This window comes from Cervus elaphus, chromosome 8 (assembly GCF_910594005.1).
Source record: "Cervus elaphus chromosome 8, mCerEla1.1, whole genome shotgun sequence".
NCBI lineage: Eukaryota > Metazoa > Chordata > Mammalia > Artiodactyla > Cervidae > Cervus > Cervus elaphus.
The window spans coordinates 5917818-5936766 of record NC_057822.1 but is presented as its reverse complement, the minus strand read 5'-3'; the positions used below and the strand labels follow the sequence as shown (position 1 = coordinate 5936766).

General features: G+C 53.0%; 2 protein-coding genes across 3 annotated transcripts; both read right to left on the bottom strand.

Moving 5' to 3' along the window:
- Positions 1 to 121: 121 nt before the first annotated feature.
- C1QC (complement C1q C chain) lies at positions 122 to 7196 on the bottom strand. Its single transcript, XM_043910558.1, has 7 exons — positions 7175 to 7196; positions 6531 to 6581; positions 5822 to 5926; positions 5519 to 5589; positions 4426 to 4629; positions 3960 to 4152; positions 122 to 920 (listed from the first exon to the last, which is right to left on the bottom strand). The coding sequence occupies exons 1-7, from the start codon at positions 7194 to 7196 to the stop codon at positions 364 to 366; spliced, it is 1203 nt and encodes a 400-aa protein (XP_043766493.1). The 3' UTR covers positions 122 to 363.
- A 1309-nt stretch (positions 7197 to 8505) lies between these two features.
- On the bottom strand, positions 8506 to 11541 carry C1QA (complement C1q A chain). Of its 2 annotated transcripts, none has more exons than XM_043909165.1 (3): positions 11393 to 11541; positions 10327 to 10496; positions 8506 to 9269 (listed from the first exon to the last, which is right to left on the bottom strand). In XM_043909165.1, exons 2-3 carry the CDS (start codon positions 10487 to 10489, stop codon positions 8698 to 8700), a joined length of 735 nt encoding a protein of 244 aa, XP_043765100.1. In that variant the 5' UTR covers positions 10490 to 10496; positions 11393 to 11541; the 3' UTR covers positions 8506 to 8697. The 2 variants fall into 2 exon arrangements, with proteins under 2 accessions (XP_043765100.1, XP_043765099.1); XM_043909164.1 differs by lacking the exon at positions 11393 to 11541 and adding an exon at positions 10860 to 10997.
- Positions 11542 to 18949: the final 7408 nt, after the last annotated feature.

The window sequence follows — 18949 nt, the reverse complement described above, 5'->3', positions numbered from 1 at the left end:
CCAAGCTTTACTGATGCCTGAATCTGGAGGCCACAGATGGCTGTGACAGGTGCAAAGTGGAAGACGAAGGGAATCGCTTTTTAGGGAACTGGCAGTGAGGAATCAGATTCGCGCATAGCTATTGATTTAGTTATTTATTTATTTATGTGCCTCCTGCCTCTTCCTGGACTTGGAAAACACTCACGACAGTACCGGAGAAGGAGGGAGAGAACTCAGGGCAGGAGGGCAGGGTGGGCTTCCTGGAGGAGGCGGCGTCCATCGGTGGCAAGAGGGGCCTGAGCATGGATGCAGCACAGTGGGTTCTCGCGGGGAAGCTGAGGGGAGATGGGGCGGCCCCCGGGGACCAGAGCAGACCTGCCCTCCCTAGTCAGGGAAGAGCAGGAAGCCGGAGAAGACGCTGTCAGAGCCTCCCGTGCCCACCATGCCGTTATAGTCGTTGACCGCCAGCCACACCTGCTGGCCCTCCTGCATCCTCAGCAGCACGCCGCCCGAGCTGACCTGCTTGCTGCTGGTCATGTGGTCGCAGAAGGTGGCCACCTTGAAGCCGCTGCGGAACAGCAGCACGCACAGGTTGGACGTGTGCGACGTGTGGAAGACAAAGTAGTAGAGGCCCGGGACTTTGCAGGTGAACTTGCCGGTGTCCCTGTCGTAATGCCCCTGCGGGTTGGTGATGATCTCGTTGAACTTGACCAGGCTGTTGGCCGCCGGGAACTGGACAGTCTGCCGCGTGACCGAGAACACCGACTGGTGCTTCTGCTTGTACCTGCCCTCCACACCCGGCTCCCCGGGGGGGCCCATGGTGCCGGGAGTCCCCGGAATCCCCGGGGTCCCCATGGGGCCGTTTTTCCCAGGATAGCCAGGTGTGCCGGGGTCTCCCTTCTGGCCCTTGGGTCCTCGGGTCCCAGGGGTAGCTGGGATTCCTGGGGAGAGAGCAGGTGGGAAGGCAGTGATGGGGCAGGGGTGGGAAGAGGGACCCGATGGTCCTCCAGGGGCCACCCACCAGGGTTTGGTCCCTGGACTCTCCTTACCCCAGATGGCGGCTTATCCACCTGGGAGCACTGTGCAGGGAGCAGGAGGGGAGGGAGACCGTGGTTCAAATCCTGCCTCCCCTTGGTCTTGCCCTCTGACCTTGGCTGAGTCTTGGCCCTAACTCTCCACCTCGGTTCCCACATTTGTGATGGAGAGGGTAGGACCAGGCAGCTCAGGAGGTGTCAGAGCCGGGCTGGATCTCAGAGGGTGTGCCAGAGGCCACGACTGTTAGCCCATGGACACCACGTGGCCTCAGATACCTCCTTACCTAAAAGTCTACGTTCCTACTTTTTCTTGACAAAAAATCAGAAGATGGGTCAGAGGCAGATTTTCTGGAAAGCTCCTAAAACTTAAACTTTAGGCCCTATTAACTTGCACTGACCCCGTCAAGGTCCTTTGGGTAATTTTATAAGTTTTTCAACTTTTTGTGTTGAAATAATTACAAATTCACAGGAAGTTGCCAAAAAAAAAAAAAAAAGGAAGTCTTGTGTATTCTTTACCTAGTTTTCCCCAATCTTGCAGAACTAAAGTATGGAATCAAAATCAAGAAATTGACCACAGCTCCTCTTTTACATGCACTGTGTGTGTGTGCAGTTCTAACACAATTTTGTAGTGTATGGAGGTTTGTGTAACCCCCCCCCCACACACACACACATCAAATGTATCCCTAATTTTGTACTATTTTTCTTAAAGAGGGTCCTTGGTATTTTATAAGATTCAGAGATCCACAAAACTGGTTTCTATGTCTGAGCTGGAACCACTCAGGCCAGCTTAACACATGGGGTCCACCAGATGGAGCCTTCCAGGCTGCCTCTCTCCAGCCCCTCCACCCCCTTTTAGCCCAATTCAGACCCTCTGACAGCTGGCCCAGCTCAACTTCCTTCAAGTTACGGATGGGGAAAGTGAGGCCAGAAACCTGCCCAAGGCCATGCCACCAGTAGGAGGTGGAGTCAGGACTCAGAAAGTCAAGTCTGGCTGAGTCCCAGTCCGAGTGTCTGACGCTTGTTGCCGCCCTGGTTATCGGAGCTTCCGTGAGCTTCTTCTCCCCTTGTCCAAACCATACTCATCTTTCAGGGCCTGACTCCAGTCTCCTCTTCCAGGAAGCCCTCTCTGACCACCACTGCTGGCCCTCATGGCTGTTTCCTCCTCTGACTGCCTTTAGTGTGGTTGTCGGTGGAGACACACTAACAGAATTCTCTGCAACTGGTGAGCTGCGTAGATCCCAGGTTAGGAGAAGAGAATCAGAACCCAGTGGACCCAGGCCTCAGGCTGTGTGATCCCGGGCAGGTGACCTCCCCTCCCAGAGACTCTGTTCGCCCAGGTGAGATAAAGCCATGATGGAAGGGATTCCCCGGAGTGGCTAGCCGTGTTGGGTGGGAGCATGTGTGTGCCGGACACCTCATAGGTAGTGTCAGTAATGTCGGTCTCGGGGGGTGGCCATCAGTGATGCTGGGCAAGGCTGTGCCTCTTTCTTCAGGCAGTGGGGGCAGACACAGCCGTGGGGAGGGGGGCCTGAGAGGCAGCGGATGGTCGTGGTGGAGGGTGTGGCCTCAGGAATCCAACAGGATCCCAGTGTGTGACTCTGGGCCAGTGGCTCAATCACCCAGAACCTCAACTTCAACATTTGTACAAAGGGGGTAAATCACATCTTCAAAGGATTTTGGCCTCAGCTTTCTCATTTGTAAAATAGAGTTAGTTTTTTCTGCCCCGAGAGATGAATCTATGGAGAGCAGTTGGAACCTGTGTCTGGCACAAATTAGGAGCTCAATACTTGGTGACCATCAACCACTCTGGGCAGTGAGATAGCCAGAGGCAGCTGTGAAGTTCAGGGTCCTGGGAAAATGGCAGATCTGGGGGCTTCCTTTGACTCAGCCTGAGTTGGAGGATTCCTTCTGGAATGTTGGTGTGATTCCACTCTCTTTCCAGGAGGGCAGGTGACGGTGGGAAATTCCTAAGGACATCCGTCTCCAGTGGTCTCCCCTGCCCAGTGCCTCTGCCACCCACCTGTCACCTCTGCTCAGCCCTGCCCCAGCTTCCTTCACACCCACTCTGTACACACTCCAGCCCCTCCAGATGTGAGCCCACTGCCAGACAACGTGCCCCAGGCTCCAGCTCTCACCCGGAACCCAGCGCCCACTCATGTCCTAAGCCCTCTTCACTCATGCCGGGGCTTGCCTGCGAATCTCCGGCAGATGATTCTGTGACTGCGACCCTGACTCCTCACTCCCCACCCCTCCAACTACCCAGAGCCCCAGGGAGGCAGGGGAGCACACAGCCCTGATAAAGACAGGGATGAGAAGGGCAGCAATGACCAGAGTCTGCACTCACAGATAGCTTCCACATGCTGTTTTCTATTTAATCTTATTAATCGTCACAGCACACCTGTGCAACAAGTGCTACCATCTCCCCATTGTACAGATGCGGAAACTGAGGCACTGGAGGCTTATTAAGTTGGGCAAGTATACACAGTGGGTGGGGGAGCGGGGAAGCGGTGGGGCTGGGACCTGAACCCTGACCATCTGGGCTACAGTCACTGGGGTCCACGTTAGAGGGCAAGTTGTGGAAGGGATGGAATAAAACAGTAGCAGAGTGTTTTAGAAGTTCGCCAAAGCTTTCGCCTGGGTTATCTCCTGTGACCCTCCCTGCCACCTTCTCGGACAGGTGCTCTAGGTCTCTCCTTGGTATCATATGGGAAATCTGAGGGGCAAAGAGGTGAATTAGGGACACCTGAGTCCTGGGCTCTGAGGGGAGAGGGGGCCAGAACTGCCACAAGAGTTAAAACTCTGCCACGGGAGCGGGTGTGGCCAAAGGGACCACCCTCCTCACCATCAAGCCACTGAACGCCTTCCTCCGAGTTGGTCCCGGATGGACAGTCCAAGCCCTGCCCCCAGGCCCCAGGTGACCTCTCCCCGCCAGGCCGTTAGACTCACCTGGTTCGCCCTTGGGCCCTGGCAGCCCGTCATACCCGTCCTTCCCGGGGGCCCCGGGCAGGCCCGGCATCCCAGGGATTCCATAGCAGTGTGTGCCCGCCTGGCCCCTGAGCGGCCGTGCCAGCAGGAGCAGGAGCAGGTTTAGTACCAGGAGGCGCCAGGCGCCGGACCCCATGTCCACCTGGGCAGGGAGCTGATGGGGAGAGAGCTGAGTTGGCCCCTGGCCCACCCTCCTCACACTGTCTCTCCCCAGGGGACCGTCCTTCTCAGCCCTTGGGGGCCAACCTCCCTTCCCCGGCCCCTCGCCCCTGGGGGCCGCCTGATGGATGGGGAGTGGGGTCCCTGCTTCAAGCTCAGGACCCCGGCTCAGCGGAGACAGGGACCCTCCTTCCTGTCCCAAGTCAGGCTGCCTCTGAGGCCACGTGTCAGGAAGCGGCGGCGGGGAAAAGCTGCCCTCTGCCCTCACCTGGATGGGTGGGAGGTGTCCGGTCTGGTCACGGAGAGGTCCTCGGACCGGCTTCCCCTCTCCAAGGCAGGCGTACGCCGTGTCCGAGTGGACCCAGCCAGGAGGACCCGGAGCGGACTGGGCGGCTCCCTCCCGCCTGCCCCCAGAACCACATCCCCTTTCCCATAATTTTTCCTGACTCAGTACTTTATTCTGGGTGCTGAGCTAGGCTGACCGCGGTGATACCCCTGTGTGCCCCCTGGGTCATGAGTGTCTGAAAAGAGGAAACGGCCACTTCCTTGGATCTGGTGAAGGATGTGTGTGTGTCAGTGTGTGTATGAACCTCAGCTGCCTGGGCAGACTTCTAGAGTCGAGTTCAGCCTAGCAAATACCCATCCCTGTTTGTTGCCATTTACTGTGCCTGAGACAGCTATTTCACAAGATCCACAGGAGGAAGTTATAACCCTCCTCTTTACAGATGAGGAAACTGAGGCTGAGGAAAGTGAAACCCTTGTCCAAAGCTGCACAAGTGAGTGGTTTCTTGGGTCCAAAGCCTTGCTCTGACCGCTTCATGGCTGCGCCCAGAGACAAGTCTTGTATGCATTTGTCAAATGGCAGGTGTTATTTTAGAAATGTCCATACTGTGCGTGCTAAGTCGCTTCAATTGTGTCCAACTCGGCAACCCTATGACTGTAGCCCACCAGGCTCCTCTGTCCATGAGGAGTCTCCAGGCAGGAATACTGGAGTGGGTTGCCACGCCCTCCCGACCCAGGGATTGAACCCACGTCCCTTATGTTTCTTGCATTGGCAGGTAGGTTCTTTACCACGAGTGCCATCTGGGAAGCCCAACCTTCCATATGCCCCCCATTTGTCCTACTTGGGGGTGCACTCGGTGAGGGCAAGCTCTGACAGCAGGCAGCCTGCCGTGGTGGACAGACTCCTCTGGGGTCTCCTTTCAGCGCTGCCACTCCCTTGCCTGGAGGCCTTCAGCAAAGCACTGGTGTCCCTAGGCCTCAGCCTTCCCATCTGTATATTGGGGGTTGGGGTCAGGGAGAGAAGACCGGGCTTTTGGTGTAGGCATTTCTTCCTCTTCTGGGGCCCCGGGTGAACCTACCTTCTCTGCCAGCTCCACTTTCCTTACCTCCATCCCCAGCACCCCACATCTGCTCTCAGAGCCCATTAAGGCTGGTGAGGGGTTGCCAGTCGGGGCCAGGCTGGCAGAGCTGAGAGAGGTCCATTCTCCCCTTCTCCTCATGAGAAATTTCGGGAAAGAAGGAGGTAACGGGCAGTGGAGTGTTCCAGCCCTGACTCTGCGCCTGCCATTCATGTAAGTGAGTGGTTTGACCTCCCCAAGCATCGATTTCTGCTCTGAAAGTGGGGTTTCCAGGAGCCTCCATGCAGGGCAGGGCTAATGCACAAGCCGTGCCCAGCCCTGTGCGAGTCATGCGCTGCGTTCGGAAGGCCGCCCCTGCCTCGGTCAGGGCCCGTCTCCCCAGCTGGCCCTCCGCCCCGTGGCTCTGGGCTGCAGAGTGTGGAGCAAGAGCGAGAATGTGATGCACTTGGCCCTGGAATTCTCAGGTGGGTGCAGGGCTGGGGAGAGCAGCGAGGACGGCCGTGGCATCAGGAGGGCGTGGGGGACCCGCTGGAGGGCACCCAAGCCCCCCGCCCGTCTTCAGCCGTCACCTGCTTTGTGCCTGGTCTGGCTTGTCCAGCAGGTGGCAGCCTCTGCCCACACGCAGCTCTCCCTCGCCCTGCCCGTCTGGCCAGCTGGACGCTGCTGGGTCCCCTCCTCTCCGAGGGACCGTGATCTGCCTCGGCAGAGGGGTGGGTGTGGATGGAATTTAGGATACAAGGCAGCGGCGTACCCCCGCCCCCGCACCCATCATTTCTGCAGCCACGTCTCTAGCTTCTTATGGGACCTTCACCCCGAGGGTGTCTGGGAGCCCCATTGTGATGAGAAGCCCTCCAGTCTGGAGTCAGGCAGAGTTCAAAGCCAGGACCTACCACTTTCTGCCACTGGGCCTTGTGTAGACGCCTCGGTTCTCTGAGCCTCGGGGTCCTCATTGTTTTGATGGGATTAAACACATTGATGGTTATGAGGTGTCCAGCACAAAGTAGGGGCTCACAGATCTGTTTCGCTTCCCGGTCCATGTGCGTGTATGTGTGTACTGGGCCGGCTGTGGGGGAAACCAGGGCAGAGTGGAGGCCAAAGCGGGACTGGAGAGTCTCCGCAGCCCCACTCTCTTCTTCCTGATCCCACAAGACTGTTGATGGGGCCAGACAGCCCCCCAGAGGGTCCCAATGTGTGGGGAAGGACGGTGGGGGGGCTATCGGTACGTGAGGACCCCCAAGGTCAACGCTCAAGAGAACAAGGGCATTTCCAAGGTGCGTGCACGTGGGAGGGTGAGGCGTGAGTGTGCACCTGTATGTCAGGGACACGTGTGTGTGAGAGCACTACTGATGGTTGTGGGGAGGTGGGGGTGTGCGGGTATGACCGTGTGTATCCCTCAGTGTGTCTGTGGGTTTGAAGGCACAAGTAGTGTGTCCAGGGGTGTGCCCTGTGGGTCTCAGGGAGTGGGTCTGCGGGTGAGGAGTGAATGAGTCTTGGTCCAGGAAGTGTGTGAGTGTGTGATATGTATTCCTGTGTGTGTGTGTGTGTGTGTGTGTGTGTGTGTGTTTACACGTGAGTATGAGCAGCACAAAGGTAAAGTTGGCTTCCTTTGGCAAAAAGCATGGGGCATGTCCAGGACTGGACTTCTGGTCTCCTTACCCTTCTCACGCACAGAGGACATAGTGGGGCTTTTGCTTCTCAGCAGCACCCGGACAGGCGAAGTGGGACCCTGGGAATGGACCAGGAACATTCCAGATCCTCCAAGGCCCCAGTGCAAGCAGGATGCATGCCCACCCTCCATGCCTGCCAGGGTAGAAGTCCGGAGCTGGACTCAGGACACTCGGCAGGGAGGACCTCTGGATGCCCTTGGGTCAAGTGCTCCCACTCTCTGAGCCCCTGCCTTTCTGGTTCAGCCTTGGAAGCGACATGTGCCATGTGTCAGGTGTGTGGCTGTGGAGGCTGGCGAGGGGAGCAGGTAAACATGCAGACTTGGGTATTAGCAGGACCTGGGGTTAACCCCACCCCTTCCCCTTACATGCTGCTGCTGCTGCTAAGTCACTTCAGTCGTGTCCAACTCTGTGCGACCTCACAGATGGCAGCCCACCAGGCTCCTCCATCCCTGGGATTCTCCAGGCAAAGAATACTGGAGCGGGTTGCCATGTCCTTCTCCAATGCATGCATGCGTGCTAAGTCACTTCAGTCGTGTCTGACACTGTGTGACCCCATGGACAGCAGCCCACCAGGCTCCTCTGTCCAAGGGATTCTCCAGGCAAGAATACTGGAGCAGGTTGCCATGCCCTTCTCTGCCTTACATGCTAACCTTGGGCTTTAAGTTCTCCTTAACACTCACTCAGTTTCATTATCTGTAAAATGGGATCAGTCATAATACCCAACTCAAAGTTCAACTGTAAAGACTAAACAAAATACCATAAAGGCTAAACCGTATGTGTGTGGGCTTAGTCACTCAGTCGCGTCCGACTCTTTGCGACCCCATGGACTGTAGCCTGCCAGGCTCCTCTGTTCGTGGGGATTCTCCAGGCAAGAATACTGGAGTGGGTTGCCATGCCCTCCTCCAGGGGATCTTCCCAAACCAGGGATCAAACCCAGGTCTCCCACATTGCAGGCACATTCTTTACAGTCTGAACCACCTGGGAGGCCCCTTATTAATGCCCCAGGAACTCCTCTGCAATTTTCCTATATCAAGTCATTTAATCCTCCGAACAACCCATTGAGGTGGGTGCTGTCAGTATTCCCACTTTACAGATCAGGAAACTGAGATTCACCAAAGCAACATAAAATGCACGTAATTGGATTTAAGCAAATGGTGGCCCAGGATTTGAGTCCAGGCTGATGAGGCTCCCAGGACCTGCTAAATATACACTGTAAAATGCTAAATATGGGCCTGCCTTGTAAGCACTTAAATAACTGTTGTCATTCTTCAGCCTCCCTCCCAATGCCCAAGGTAGCCAGTGAACTTCAGGCTCAGCAGATGTGGATTCAGATATTTATTCCAGGAAGAGTTCTAAGACATGATCTCCGTTCAGGCAGCTAAAGCAACAGAACACCCACTTGATAGGGCAGAGCAGAGATGGCCCGAGAGCTGGAGTGAGTGGGCCAGGGTCACACAGCAGGATGCAGAGGCCACGATGGGGACCGGGGGTGGGGGGGTTGGTCTTCCCTGCTCAAGTGGATGGGAAGATGAGGAAGCCACTGAAGATGCTATCGACCTCTGGGCTGTGGTAAATGCGGCCCCTACTGGCATCTTTTTCAATCCAGACCTGGTCTCCCTGCTGGAGATGCAGCACCGTGCTTCCAGACACCACCTGCAAGAATTCCTTACTGTTGAAGTCACAGAAGCCCAAGGGCTGGATCTGGCCCCTCCCAGAGGACCTGATGGACAGGCAGAGGTCCCACTTGGACACCACCTGGAAGGTGAAATAGTAGTAGCCTGGGACAGAGCAGTGGAACCTGCCCGTGTTGTTCTGGTACACATTCTCCTGGTTGGTGATGACCTCTCTGAAGATGACCACGTTGTCTCTCGTCAGAGGGTTCGGTCTCACGGCCGAGAAGGCTGGCCGCGGCTGGTCCTTGATGTTTCCGGGGTTCCCTTTGGTGCCCTTCAACCCCGGGAGGCCAGGGGGCCCCATGGGACCAGCGGGTCCTGGGTAGCCCATTCTGCCTGGATTTCCAGGGGGTCCAGGGTCACCCTGGTCTCCTTTAAGGCCACGGATCCCCGTCTGGATGGCAGGGGCCCCTGTAGGGAAAAGGTTAGGTTGGGACTGAGAGTTTGGTATCCTCCAGACCTCAGGGAGGTGGCTGGGGCCCCAGATAGCTGTGGGATAAGAGGGTAGGGGAGTGTCTGGGCCTGATTGATTCTGACTGGTTCTGTGTGATCTTGGACAAGTGTCTCAACCTCTCTGAGCCCCAGCTTGTTTATCTGTACAATGAAGAGAAATTGAACAGACACTTGGGGAAGGATCAGGTTCTGGGAAAAGGCGGTCCACTGGCTTCACTGCATTCCTGCCCACAGCTGGGCACTCCACACCTCTCCCTGTCCCCCACTAGGCCATTGACCTTGACTTCTTCAGATGCAGGGGCTACCTGTAGGATGTCTGGGTGCAGATCACTGCAAATGCCTGTGCAGATCTTTCTGGTGGTCTATGGACTGGGAGTCTCAGGGTGATTACACGAGACCATCTTTTCTGGCTCTGGTCTTGCCCTCCTCCCTTTTCCTTCACCCTTGGCCTTTTTTCTTGAATATGAGAGTTTCTGAAGCTTGAAGGGGCAGGGAAGGGGGAAGCAGGGACAGGCTTGCAGGGAAGCTGGAAGCAAAAACGACAGTTGTTATGGATTGATCCCTCTCCACATGCTAGGTGGGGTCTTTCTCCCTTTTACAGATGAGGCAACTGAGGCTCAGAGAGGGTGAGTAACTCACTCAAGGTCACACAGCAAGACAAGGGCTCTCAAATCTAAAAACTAGGGCATTCGTCTTTCTGGTGATTGAACAAAGACCAAGGCTGGGCACAGCTTTAGGACCTTTCATAGGCCTTGCTTGAAGTGGCCTACTCTCCAGAGGAGGACGGCAAGGCCAAAGAGAGAGGATGTGGCAGTTAAGGGGGATACAGAGAGGCCCGGGGGGCTGGGTAAATGGCCCTGGGAGAAGGCTGGGCCCTGGGACCAAGCAGACTGAGGGGCTTCCTGTGGGGGCCCAGGTGGACGCCTCTGCTTCTCACTGCCGCCCTGAGCCCCCACCTCCAGGAGGCCAGCCCAGGCCCAGCGATGAGGGGCTGGGGTCCTGAGGGAGGGCTTACCCGGCTCCCCCCGCTCCCCCTTGAGGCCTGGCCGTCCGGGTCGGCCAGGTATTCCTGCATTCCCGTCCTTCCCATCCGGGGCTCGGCACACGTCCTGGGTCATAGAGGAGGCCAGGGAGATGGCCAGCACGCTGATCACCAGCCAGCCCTGGGGGACTTCCATGGTCCCGCTGTGGAGACAAGAGCAGGGCCTGGGCAGGCTGGACATCACACACTCGTTCACACCCAACTCACACGCTTGAACCACGCCCCCCCCATGATATCTATATATGTCCCTGACCATTGCACACATACCCCACCCAGGGCCTTTGAAGTCCACTCTCCACCCAGCTCCAAGGACCCCCCAGCATATACACAGAACCACAAACTCATGCAGACTGACACACACAACTGAACATACCCATAGGGTTACACACTCAGACACACGAACACAGCTTCTAGACCTCAGACACCTACACAACACAATAAGCAAAGTTAAAAGTCCACCACACACCCCTGGACAGTCCGACTGACACACTCCATCCCTCACTTACCTGGACACACACAGTCATATACTCCCTGCAGATGATCAGTTCCTTTGAATAAATATTTATTGAGTGCCCGCTCCCTGTTTAATTAACACTCTCTCACCCAGATGGCAGAGTTGCACATCCACACTGGAATTCACAAACAGCTGACACACACATCTGCCCCCTCCTCCCCACACGTGGAACCTCTTAGCACCCACTGGAGGACAGAGAGCTGACTGTCACCTCCTGGGCCCCTCTGCGGGACCCCTCTGTTGGGCTCTGACACCCCAGCCTTTTCCCAGCCAGGATCCAGGAATTCTGGTTAGAGCTGATGGCTCTGTGGCTACCTCCCAGCCTCCCCCCAAGCCTCTGGAGTCAAGGTCCCCCCAGAACAACCCACTTGTTCTGGGTCCTGGACCAGTGCCCCCCGGCCCTGTCTTGGCACAGAACCAGGTAGCAGCACTCTCCCTCCCTCCCTGCCCGGTCCAGTCTCCTGGGCCACCTCCCCTGGCTCGCTAAACGTCACAGCCCCCTTCCCCATCCAGTGGTGGCCTCACCTGCGTCCAGTCTTCAGCGCACTGGATACTCTGGTCCTTCACGCGGGGACCCCTGTGGGACACCCAGCAGGGCGGTGCTGGCCCGGGGCCAAGTTTCACATCCCTTCCCACTTCTCCTTCTCCTTCCCTGGATCCGCCCCAGGGGCCAGAGGCCAGCAAGGGACATTTTGAGCAGACCTCAGCAAGACTGCAACAATGGACATCCTAGCCCAACCACACGGGCGCAAGCACAGGGACAGCGAGGCGGGAGGCTGCAGGGATGGGGGCGGAGGAGTGGGCCCTGGGCGGGACAGTGAGGCTGCCGGAGACACGGAGCAGCAGGGTAGAAGGAACCTTCTCTCAAATCAGTGACTTGTTAGACTTTTTCATAATCGCGGAAGCAGCATGTATTCATTGCCAAAAGCTTGGTAATACAAAAAAGCGTGAAGAGACAAGAACTGTGATGCAGTCGTGAGAGGCTTGGTCACCAGCTTTCTAGACTGCCACTTCCTTGCCGCATGTCCTTGGGACTGTGCTTGACTTCCTGGGGCCTCAGTCTGGTTTTGGTTATTGTTCATAAGTTGGAAACCACAGATTCTCCTTTGTTGAACAGTATAAAGTTTTAGAGACATAATACACATACAAAACCCTGGACACTTAATAATCAGCTTTGATCAACATTTAAAAATCAAAAAATGAAAATCAGCAATAAATGCCCACCTAGAGAACTGCTGTCAGCATTTGGAGGGGTTGTCCAGCCTTGCTCATGGTCACCGATGGGGGGCTCACTACCTGTCAACCCAGCTCCCTTTGTTGTTGCCAGCCTGAGAACGCTTTTCTTTAGACTGGGTGATTCTGTCTCCCCCAGATCGGAGGCCAGTGTGTTCAGGCCTGGCTGAATACGTCTTTCTGCTTCTCCCCATGGCCATGTTTTGTCCTTGCTGTCGTTGCTTTGTCTCATTTTCCAGAGGGAGGAGGAGAGGAAGAGGAGAAGGGGGAGGGTTGTTGCACCTGGGCAGGTGAAGGCAGTCTAGGACCAGGGTTTTCAAGACTCTGAGACTCCCTTTTTCTTGCAATCTTGTGTGACAGACAATGTGCATACAAGCAAGGGGGGGATGCTCTGGCTTAAGGGTGGGGGCCCACAGCTCGTACTGCCAGCCCCTTTCCTGCTCCTCAGGATTCAGGGGCTCAGGGGAGCTAGCACCTCTCTATGAGCTTGGGCAAGCCACATCACTTCTCTGGACCTTGAGCTTCTTTACCTGTAAAATGGGGATGATACAGTCCCTTTGGTGGGCTGCCAAGGGATTATATGAATATATAAGGAAGTTTATGTTTCCTAGGTGGCGCTAGTGGTAAAGAACCTGCCTACCAACGTAGGAGACATAAGAGATGAGGGTTCGATCCCTGGGTCGGGAAGATCTCCTGGAGGAGAGCATGGCAACCCACTCCAGTATTCTTGCCTGAAGAATCGCATGGACAGTGGAGCCTGGCAGGCTGCAGTCCATAGGATCAGAATGAGTTGGACATGACCAAAGTGACTTAGCATGCATGCACGCCCACATAAGGAAGTTTATACTGTCAAATACCACATTAAAATAAGTCATCATTATAAATAATATCTGTGTGACCTTGGGCCAGTTACCTAACCTCTCTGAACCTCACTTTCTCAAGATGAGGGAGAAGATGAGGGAGGAAGCAGGGAGGCTGGTCTGTAACATCCCTTCCAGCATCCTCTTCTTTGATTGCATTGTGTCAATCTTGCCTCCCTGCAAGAGAAGTTAGAAATACTGTGTCAGAGCCAGAATGGTCAGCCTGACTGCTCCCATTTTACAGATGAAGAAACTGAGGATCAGAAACAGAAAGACTTTGCCAAGATTATATAGAAAATGACAGAGTTGGCATGAGGATAAAACAAATACTACGAAAGGCTTCTCAGAGTATAATTTTCAAAATATTAAATGCACAATTCATATAGAAATATATAGTGAGGGGCTCCCCTGGCAGTCCAGTGGCTGAGACTCTGTGCTACCAATGCAGGGGGCCTGGGTTCAACCACGGTCAGGGAACTAGATCCCACCTGCCACAACTAAGATCAAAGATCCCAAGTGCTGCAACTGAGACCCAATGCAGCCAAATAAATAAATAAATATTTTAAAAAAGAAATACATAGGGAGCATGTGTTAGTTTTCTTTTGCAGTTTATAAATGAAGGAACAAAGCTTGTTCAATGAAGGATATGAGGAAAAAAATTATATATACCTCTTTAGGGTGAGAGAGATTCAGTGAAAAAAACAATAACAAAAAAAAAAAACCCCAAGAATTCTGGAATATTCATAGGTTGCTAAGGTAGTTACAAAACTGGTTAGTGCTCTTTAGGACAATAAAATCATCAAGTTGGAGTTATCTACTCTACTGGAAAGAAATCATTTGCATCTCTACCAGACAAAAATAATTGGCAACTTATCAGTTTTCTACCAGCTAACAGCTATCTTTACAGAGCCTGGGCCCTAATCAATAGTAAATAATAAGTCAAGCAAAGTGACATTCCCCTGGAGTGTCAGGTGACCCTTAGGAGGGCTTGTTAGACACGACTCTAATTTGACTTTGAAAGGACACCAGTTATCTATTTGCCTTATTTCCTAGTGTTGGATGATTTCACTTATCAGGCTGTTGCAAGAGTATAAACACTTCCCAAGAAATAAAAGGCATCGATAATAATGAACATATCATTAGTGTGAAAAGTAATGGGTCAGCAGTAGGCCTATGAATGTCACAGCTGGGACACCTTCATTCAGAAGAGGAGGGTGTCTTTTTCATTTTCTCCAGAGCTCAAGGTCCTGGAGGGGAAGCGGGAGTGAAGGAATGAGAGGAAACCCCTTGTCATGCTTGTGAGGTCGGGATCCAGGAGCCCCATCCCAGAGAGCAGTCAAGGTGTTAGGGGAAGCACACTGACTGAAACCGCCCACCCTGGCCAGGCAACAGTAACCATTTGCATGAGTTGTTTTATGACAGGAGATCCTGATAAGGAACACGGAACTAGTAAGCCACCACCAACCGGAAGAGTTCGGGAAAGGTTGAGAGGAGACACTGCCTGTCCGCCACTTCCCAGAATCCCTCTCGTTAGCATCCATCTTGGCTGAGCAAAGACTCTGAACTAGAATGTTTGGCCAAAGACCACCCGGAAACTAGTCCCATCACCATAAAACCCAAGACTGTGAGCCAGGCGCAGAGCAGTTCTCCTGGGTTCCCTTACCCTCCTGCTCTCCGCCCGGGTGCCCTTTCCCAATAAAATCTCTTGCTTTGTCAGCACATGTGTCTCCTCAGACAATTCATTTCTGACTGTTAGACAAGAGCCCAGTTTCGGGCCCTGGAAGGGGTCCTCCTTCCTGCAACAAAGGGTCTGGGGGTCATCAGAGAAATAATTTCTAAATTACTCAGATTCTTTCTGGTGGAGTCATCACCTCCCACTCAAAGTTTGCGTTCCAAAATCAGCATATGAAGCAGTAATTGTCAGTGGTCAATTTCACCCTTGGAGAAAAATTCTTAGGAAAGCACCATGTTGAAGACCATATTACTGTTTCGGGATAGTTCTGTGTGGTTACTTTGAGCCTTGACATTAGAACAGATTTCTAGTCCTTCAATGGAGTATCAGTTGGCTAATGTATACACCCTTTTAAAAAAATTAAATCTTTAAAGACTGGAGCTGTACTCAGTGGTGAGGTGTTTAGACCACAAGAGGCTCTGGATCTGAGGCAGACAGTGGTGGGAGGTTGGGGGAGCGGTGGGGTGGGGTTGGTTAGGGGTGGGGGGTTGGAGATGGGGGGTCGGGGCCCACAGGTACATGCTACAGAATAGGCTCCTTGAGGGTCTGAAGCAACAAGGATGGAGAGCAGCCCTTGCCGTATTTTATTTTTAATTTTTTTTCCCTTGCCGTATTGTAATGGGTAGTTATCTTTAGTTCTTTCTCTCTGAATTTTATTAGGCAAAATGCAGATAGTCAAATGTGTATATAATATAACTCTAAAGTTCTTGTATTGCACTTAAAAACACGGAGGTATTATTTTCACACAGTAAAATGCACAAATCTTAAGTGACCCCGTTCAATGGCTTTTTATGTAAATGAAGACACCCTTTACCACACCCAGATCAAAACACAGAACATTTCCATCACCCCAGCGACTTGCCTCGTGCCTCTCGTATTACCGTCAGCCCTCAGTGTCCGCATCCGCCGATCCCACCAACCACGGATCAAAAATATTTGAAAAGAATTTCAGCGAGTTCCCCAAAAAGCAAAACCTGAATTTGCCACATGCAGGCAACTATTTACTACCATTTGCATTGTATTTACAATTATTTACATAGCATTTACATTGTATTAGGTATTATAAGTAATCTAGAAAGGATTAAAAGTATACAAGAGGATGTGTGTAGGTTATATGCAAATGCTATGCCATTTTATAGAAGAGACTTGAGCATCCTTGGATTTGGGTCTCCAAGGGGACACAGGGATGTTCTGAAACCAATCCCCTGCAGATACCAAGGGACGACTGTATTCCCTTCTACCCGCAAAGAGACCAGCGCTTCGACCTCTCTCACCACGGGTCACTTCTACCTGTTCTTAAACTTCACGTAAATAGAATTCCTCAGTGTCTTTTGCGTCTGGCTTCTTTCGTTTCACATGCTTGTGAGATTCAGCCTTGCTTTTGCTTCATGCCGGTTCGGTTTTATCGCTGAGTAGTACTCTGTGGTACGTGTGCAGCGCATTTCGTGTAGCCCTGCTCCTTTTCATGGAAATGTTTGGTTATGATGAAAAAAACCTAAGAACATTCTCGTACAATCCTGCTCCCTGTGCTATCCTGTGAACGGGTGTGTTCATATCCCCACGGTACTGTCTGAACCCCAAGAAGGGGACACGGCATTGATACGGACGCCCCTTCACTCTCATCTGCTACCCTGCACCCCCCTCTCCATCAGAAACACAGACCTCCAGACTCACTACCTGATCCACTTTTTCTCCTTCTCCTGGCCGGCTCTTTATTATGGAGATTGTCTTAATCTTGTCTTTCTCGAGAAATCCTTCCCCTCCTCTGGGGGCCTTCAGAATCTCTCCTTCCATTCTCCTTCCCTCCCCCGTAAGATCAGGGTTTCTCTTTCCGTGCGGGGAGTGTTTGGGAATTGGGGAGGGAACTGTCAGAAACCGCCACACGTCTTCAGCGCCTGCACTTTATTCTTTGCCTCTCTCAGCAGATAAAAGAGCTTCGGGGGATTGTTTTATGAAAAACGGAGGGGATCGCAAAACGACAAATAATTTGTTGTGGAGATGGAGGCAGCATGGATCCAAATTCAGCATCTCCCCCCTTTCTGCTGTGCGTGCTCTTGCAGGGGAGAACACGGTGTTTGGGGATGACATTGACCCCTCAGACTGGGACGAGGCTTCTGATCAGTGTTGTTTGAATCCGGTGCATGGCAGGCACTTGGCAAAATTCTCACATGCTACTCAGGGCTGCCCATGCAAGGAGACCAGTTGAGAAGTTTGGGCGGGGGCTGGGGGGGAGTAAAAAGAAGACCAAACACAGCAAAAATAATTTTGTGGGGAAGAGTAAGAAAAATACGGGGAAAAAAAAAAAGCAAACAAGCTCCCCTAATGGCTGGCTGCATCTGGAGAGCAGCATCCTGGCTGCCCAGGAGGGAGAAGCCAAGCCTGCCGGGAGCCAGGTGGAGCTGCTCTTGGAGACGTTCCCAAGATGGAGATTGCAGATCGGGCTGGAAAGGCGCTAATGGAAGCCACCGGGCATGCAGGCAGGTGAGATGTAAAAAGATTAGGAAGATTAGGAGCGAGTTTGGAAAACAGATAGTGCCGTCTGTGGGAGCCAGCCAGGAGGACACACTTCTGCCTGGTGGAGGCCTGGTCTGCATCCTGAGGGATGTCTGGATCCCACATCCCGGGAATGTGGTACCCAGAAGGCCTGGTTCATGCGAGCTTCCAAGAAGATCACAGGGATGCAAGGAGAGAGGCCGGGCAAAGTCTCCACCCCACCCCACCTTTAGATCCTCACCCCTGCTCACCATGCGGAAACGTCTCCCTGTTTTCCTATCGCTGGGCCTGCAGCTCCACCTTGACTCATTCTTTCCCTGGGGATAAAGGATGTTCTGTTAAACAATGAAAATAAAGGTGTGTCTTAGTGCAAGGTGTTAATGGGCTCTAATTAGTGAGCCCTGCTGCTAGACTCAATACTAGTGTTTTATACACTAATTTTGTCATTGCAACCCTAAGGAGGTAATACTATGATAAGGTCCTTTTACAGATGAAGCTCAGAGAGGGTAAGCAACTTGTCCAAGGTCACATAGCCAGAAGGTGGTAATTCCCACCGCATCAGGTAGCTTTCGGAAGATGTTCACTGGAATCCTGCAGATCTAAAACAGAACTCTGGAAGGGAGAGAGGAATGGTGGAGATGAAAATATTGGGTATGGGGACTCTGAAGGCAAGACTTGCCAACTTCACAAATTTACCTCCCCTGTGCCAAGTATTTTACTTATATCATCTTACTTAACTTACACAGTATCCTTACAGGGTAGTGTATTATCTCATTTTTCAAGATGAAGAAATTAAGTCTCATAGAGGTAAAGTGATTCATGGGTCTAGGGTTGCCAGATTTTGTTGTTCAGTCGCTCAGTTGTGTCTGACTCTTTGCGACCCACGGACTGCAGCACACCAGGCTTCCCTATCCTTAACTATCTCCTGCAGTTTGCTCAAACTCATGTCCATTGAGTCAGGGATGCCATCCAACCATCTCATCCTCTGTCACCCCCTTCTTCTCTTGCCCTCAATTATTCCCCACATCAGGGTCCTTTCCAAGGAGTCAGCTCTTCACATCAGGTGGCCAAAGTATTGCCAGATTTAACAAATAAAAATACAGGATGACCTGTTCAATTTGAATTTCAGATAAACAACACTATGCATAGGATACACTTATACTAAAATATATACATTTTTTCATCCTGTATTTTACCTGGCAGCCTACAGTGGTCACACAGCCTGTGAGTGGCTGCTCTCCCTCCTTTCCCTGGCTCATGAGGAAGCCTGTCTTGGTAGGAAGGAGTGGGCTGAAGGTGTGCACCTCTCTGCCTCCCAGGGCAAAGGGGAAGAGGTGCCTTCATCTCTACCTAGTGTCTCCAAGATCCCCATTCCCGTGGGCGAGCCAAGAACCCCAGCCAGGTTCCCTCGCTCTGACCCCTCCACATCATCACCACGTCTCTTCCTGCCTTAGATTTTCATCAGGAGAGGCCACTATGGGCTGGAGGCAGGGGACTCCCAGTTCTGTGGGTGTCCATGGACAGATCACCCCTCTGGGCCTCTGTTTCCCTAATTGTAAAAAAAAAAGAAAAAAGAGGGAGGAGTTGAACCAAAATAGTAGTTCCCTGGGTCAGAGTCCCATTGGGGAGCTGGTTAAGGATACCATTAATCAAGTTGCACTCCTATGTCCTGAACAGAATTTCTGGGGTGGGGCCCAGAGACTCCGTGATTTTCATAGGTGCCTTGCTTGCTTGAGGCAGGCTGTCCAGCACCTTTCTGGAGCT

Coding starts and splice junctions, on each gene's coding strand:
- C1QC (XM_043910558.1), bottom strand. CDS start 7,196: ATGTCCTCTGTGCGTGAGAAGG. Junction 4,630..5,518: donor AAGTGGAGCTGGCAGAGAAG/GTAGGTTCACCC, acceptor CGGTCAGCCTAG/CTCAGCACCCAGAATAAAGT. Junction 4,153..4,425: donor GACACCTCCCACCCATCCAG/GTGAGGGCAGAG, acceptor TCTCCCCATCAG/CTCCCTGCCCAGGTGGACAT.
- C1QA (XM_043909165.1), bottom strand. CDS start 10,489: ATGGAAGTCCCCCAGGGCTGGCTGGTGATCAGCGTGCTGGCCATCTCC. Junction 9,270..10,326: donor GGGGGAGCGGGGGGAGCCGG/GTAAGCCCTCCC, acceptor TTTTCCCTACAG/GGGCCCCTGCCATCCAGACG.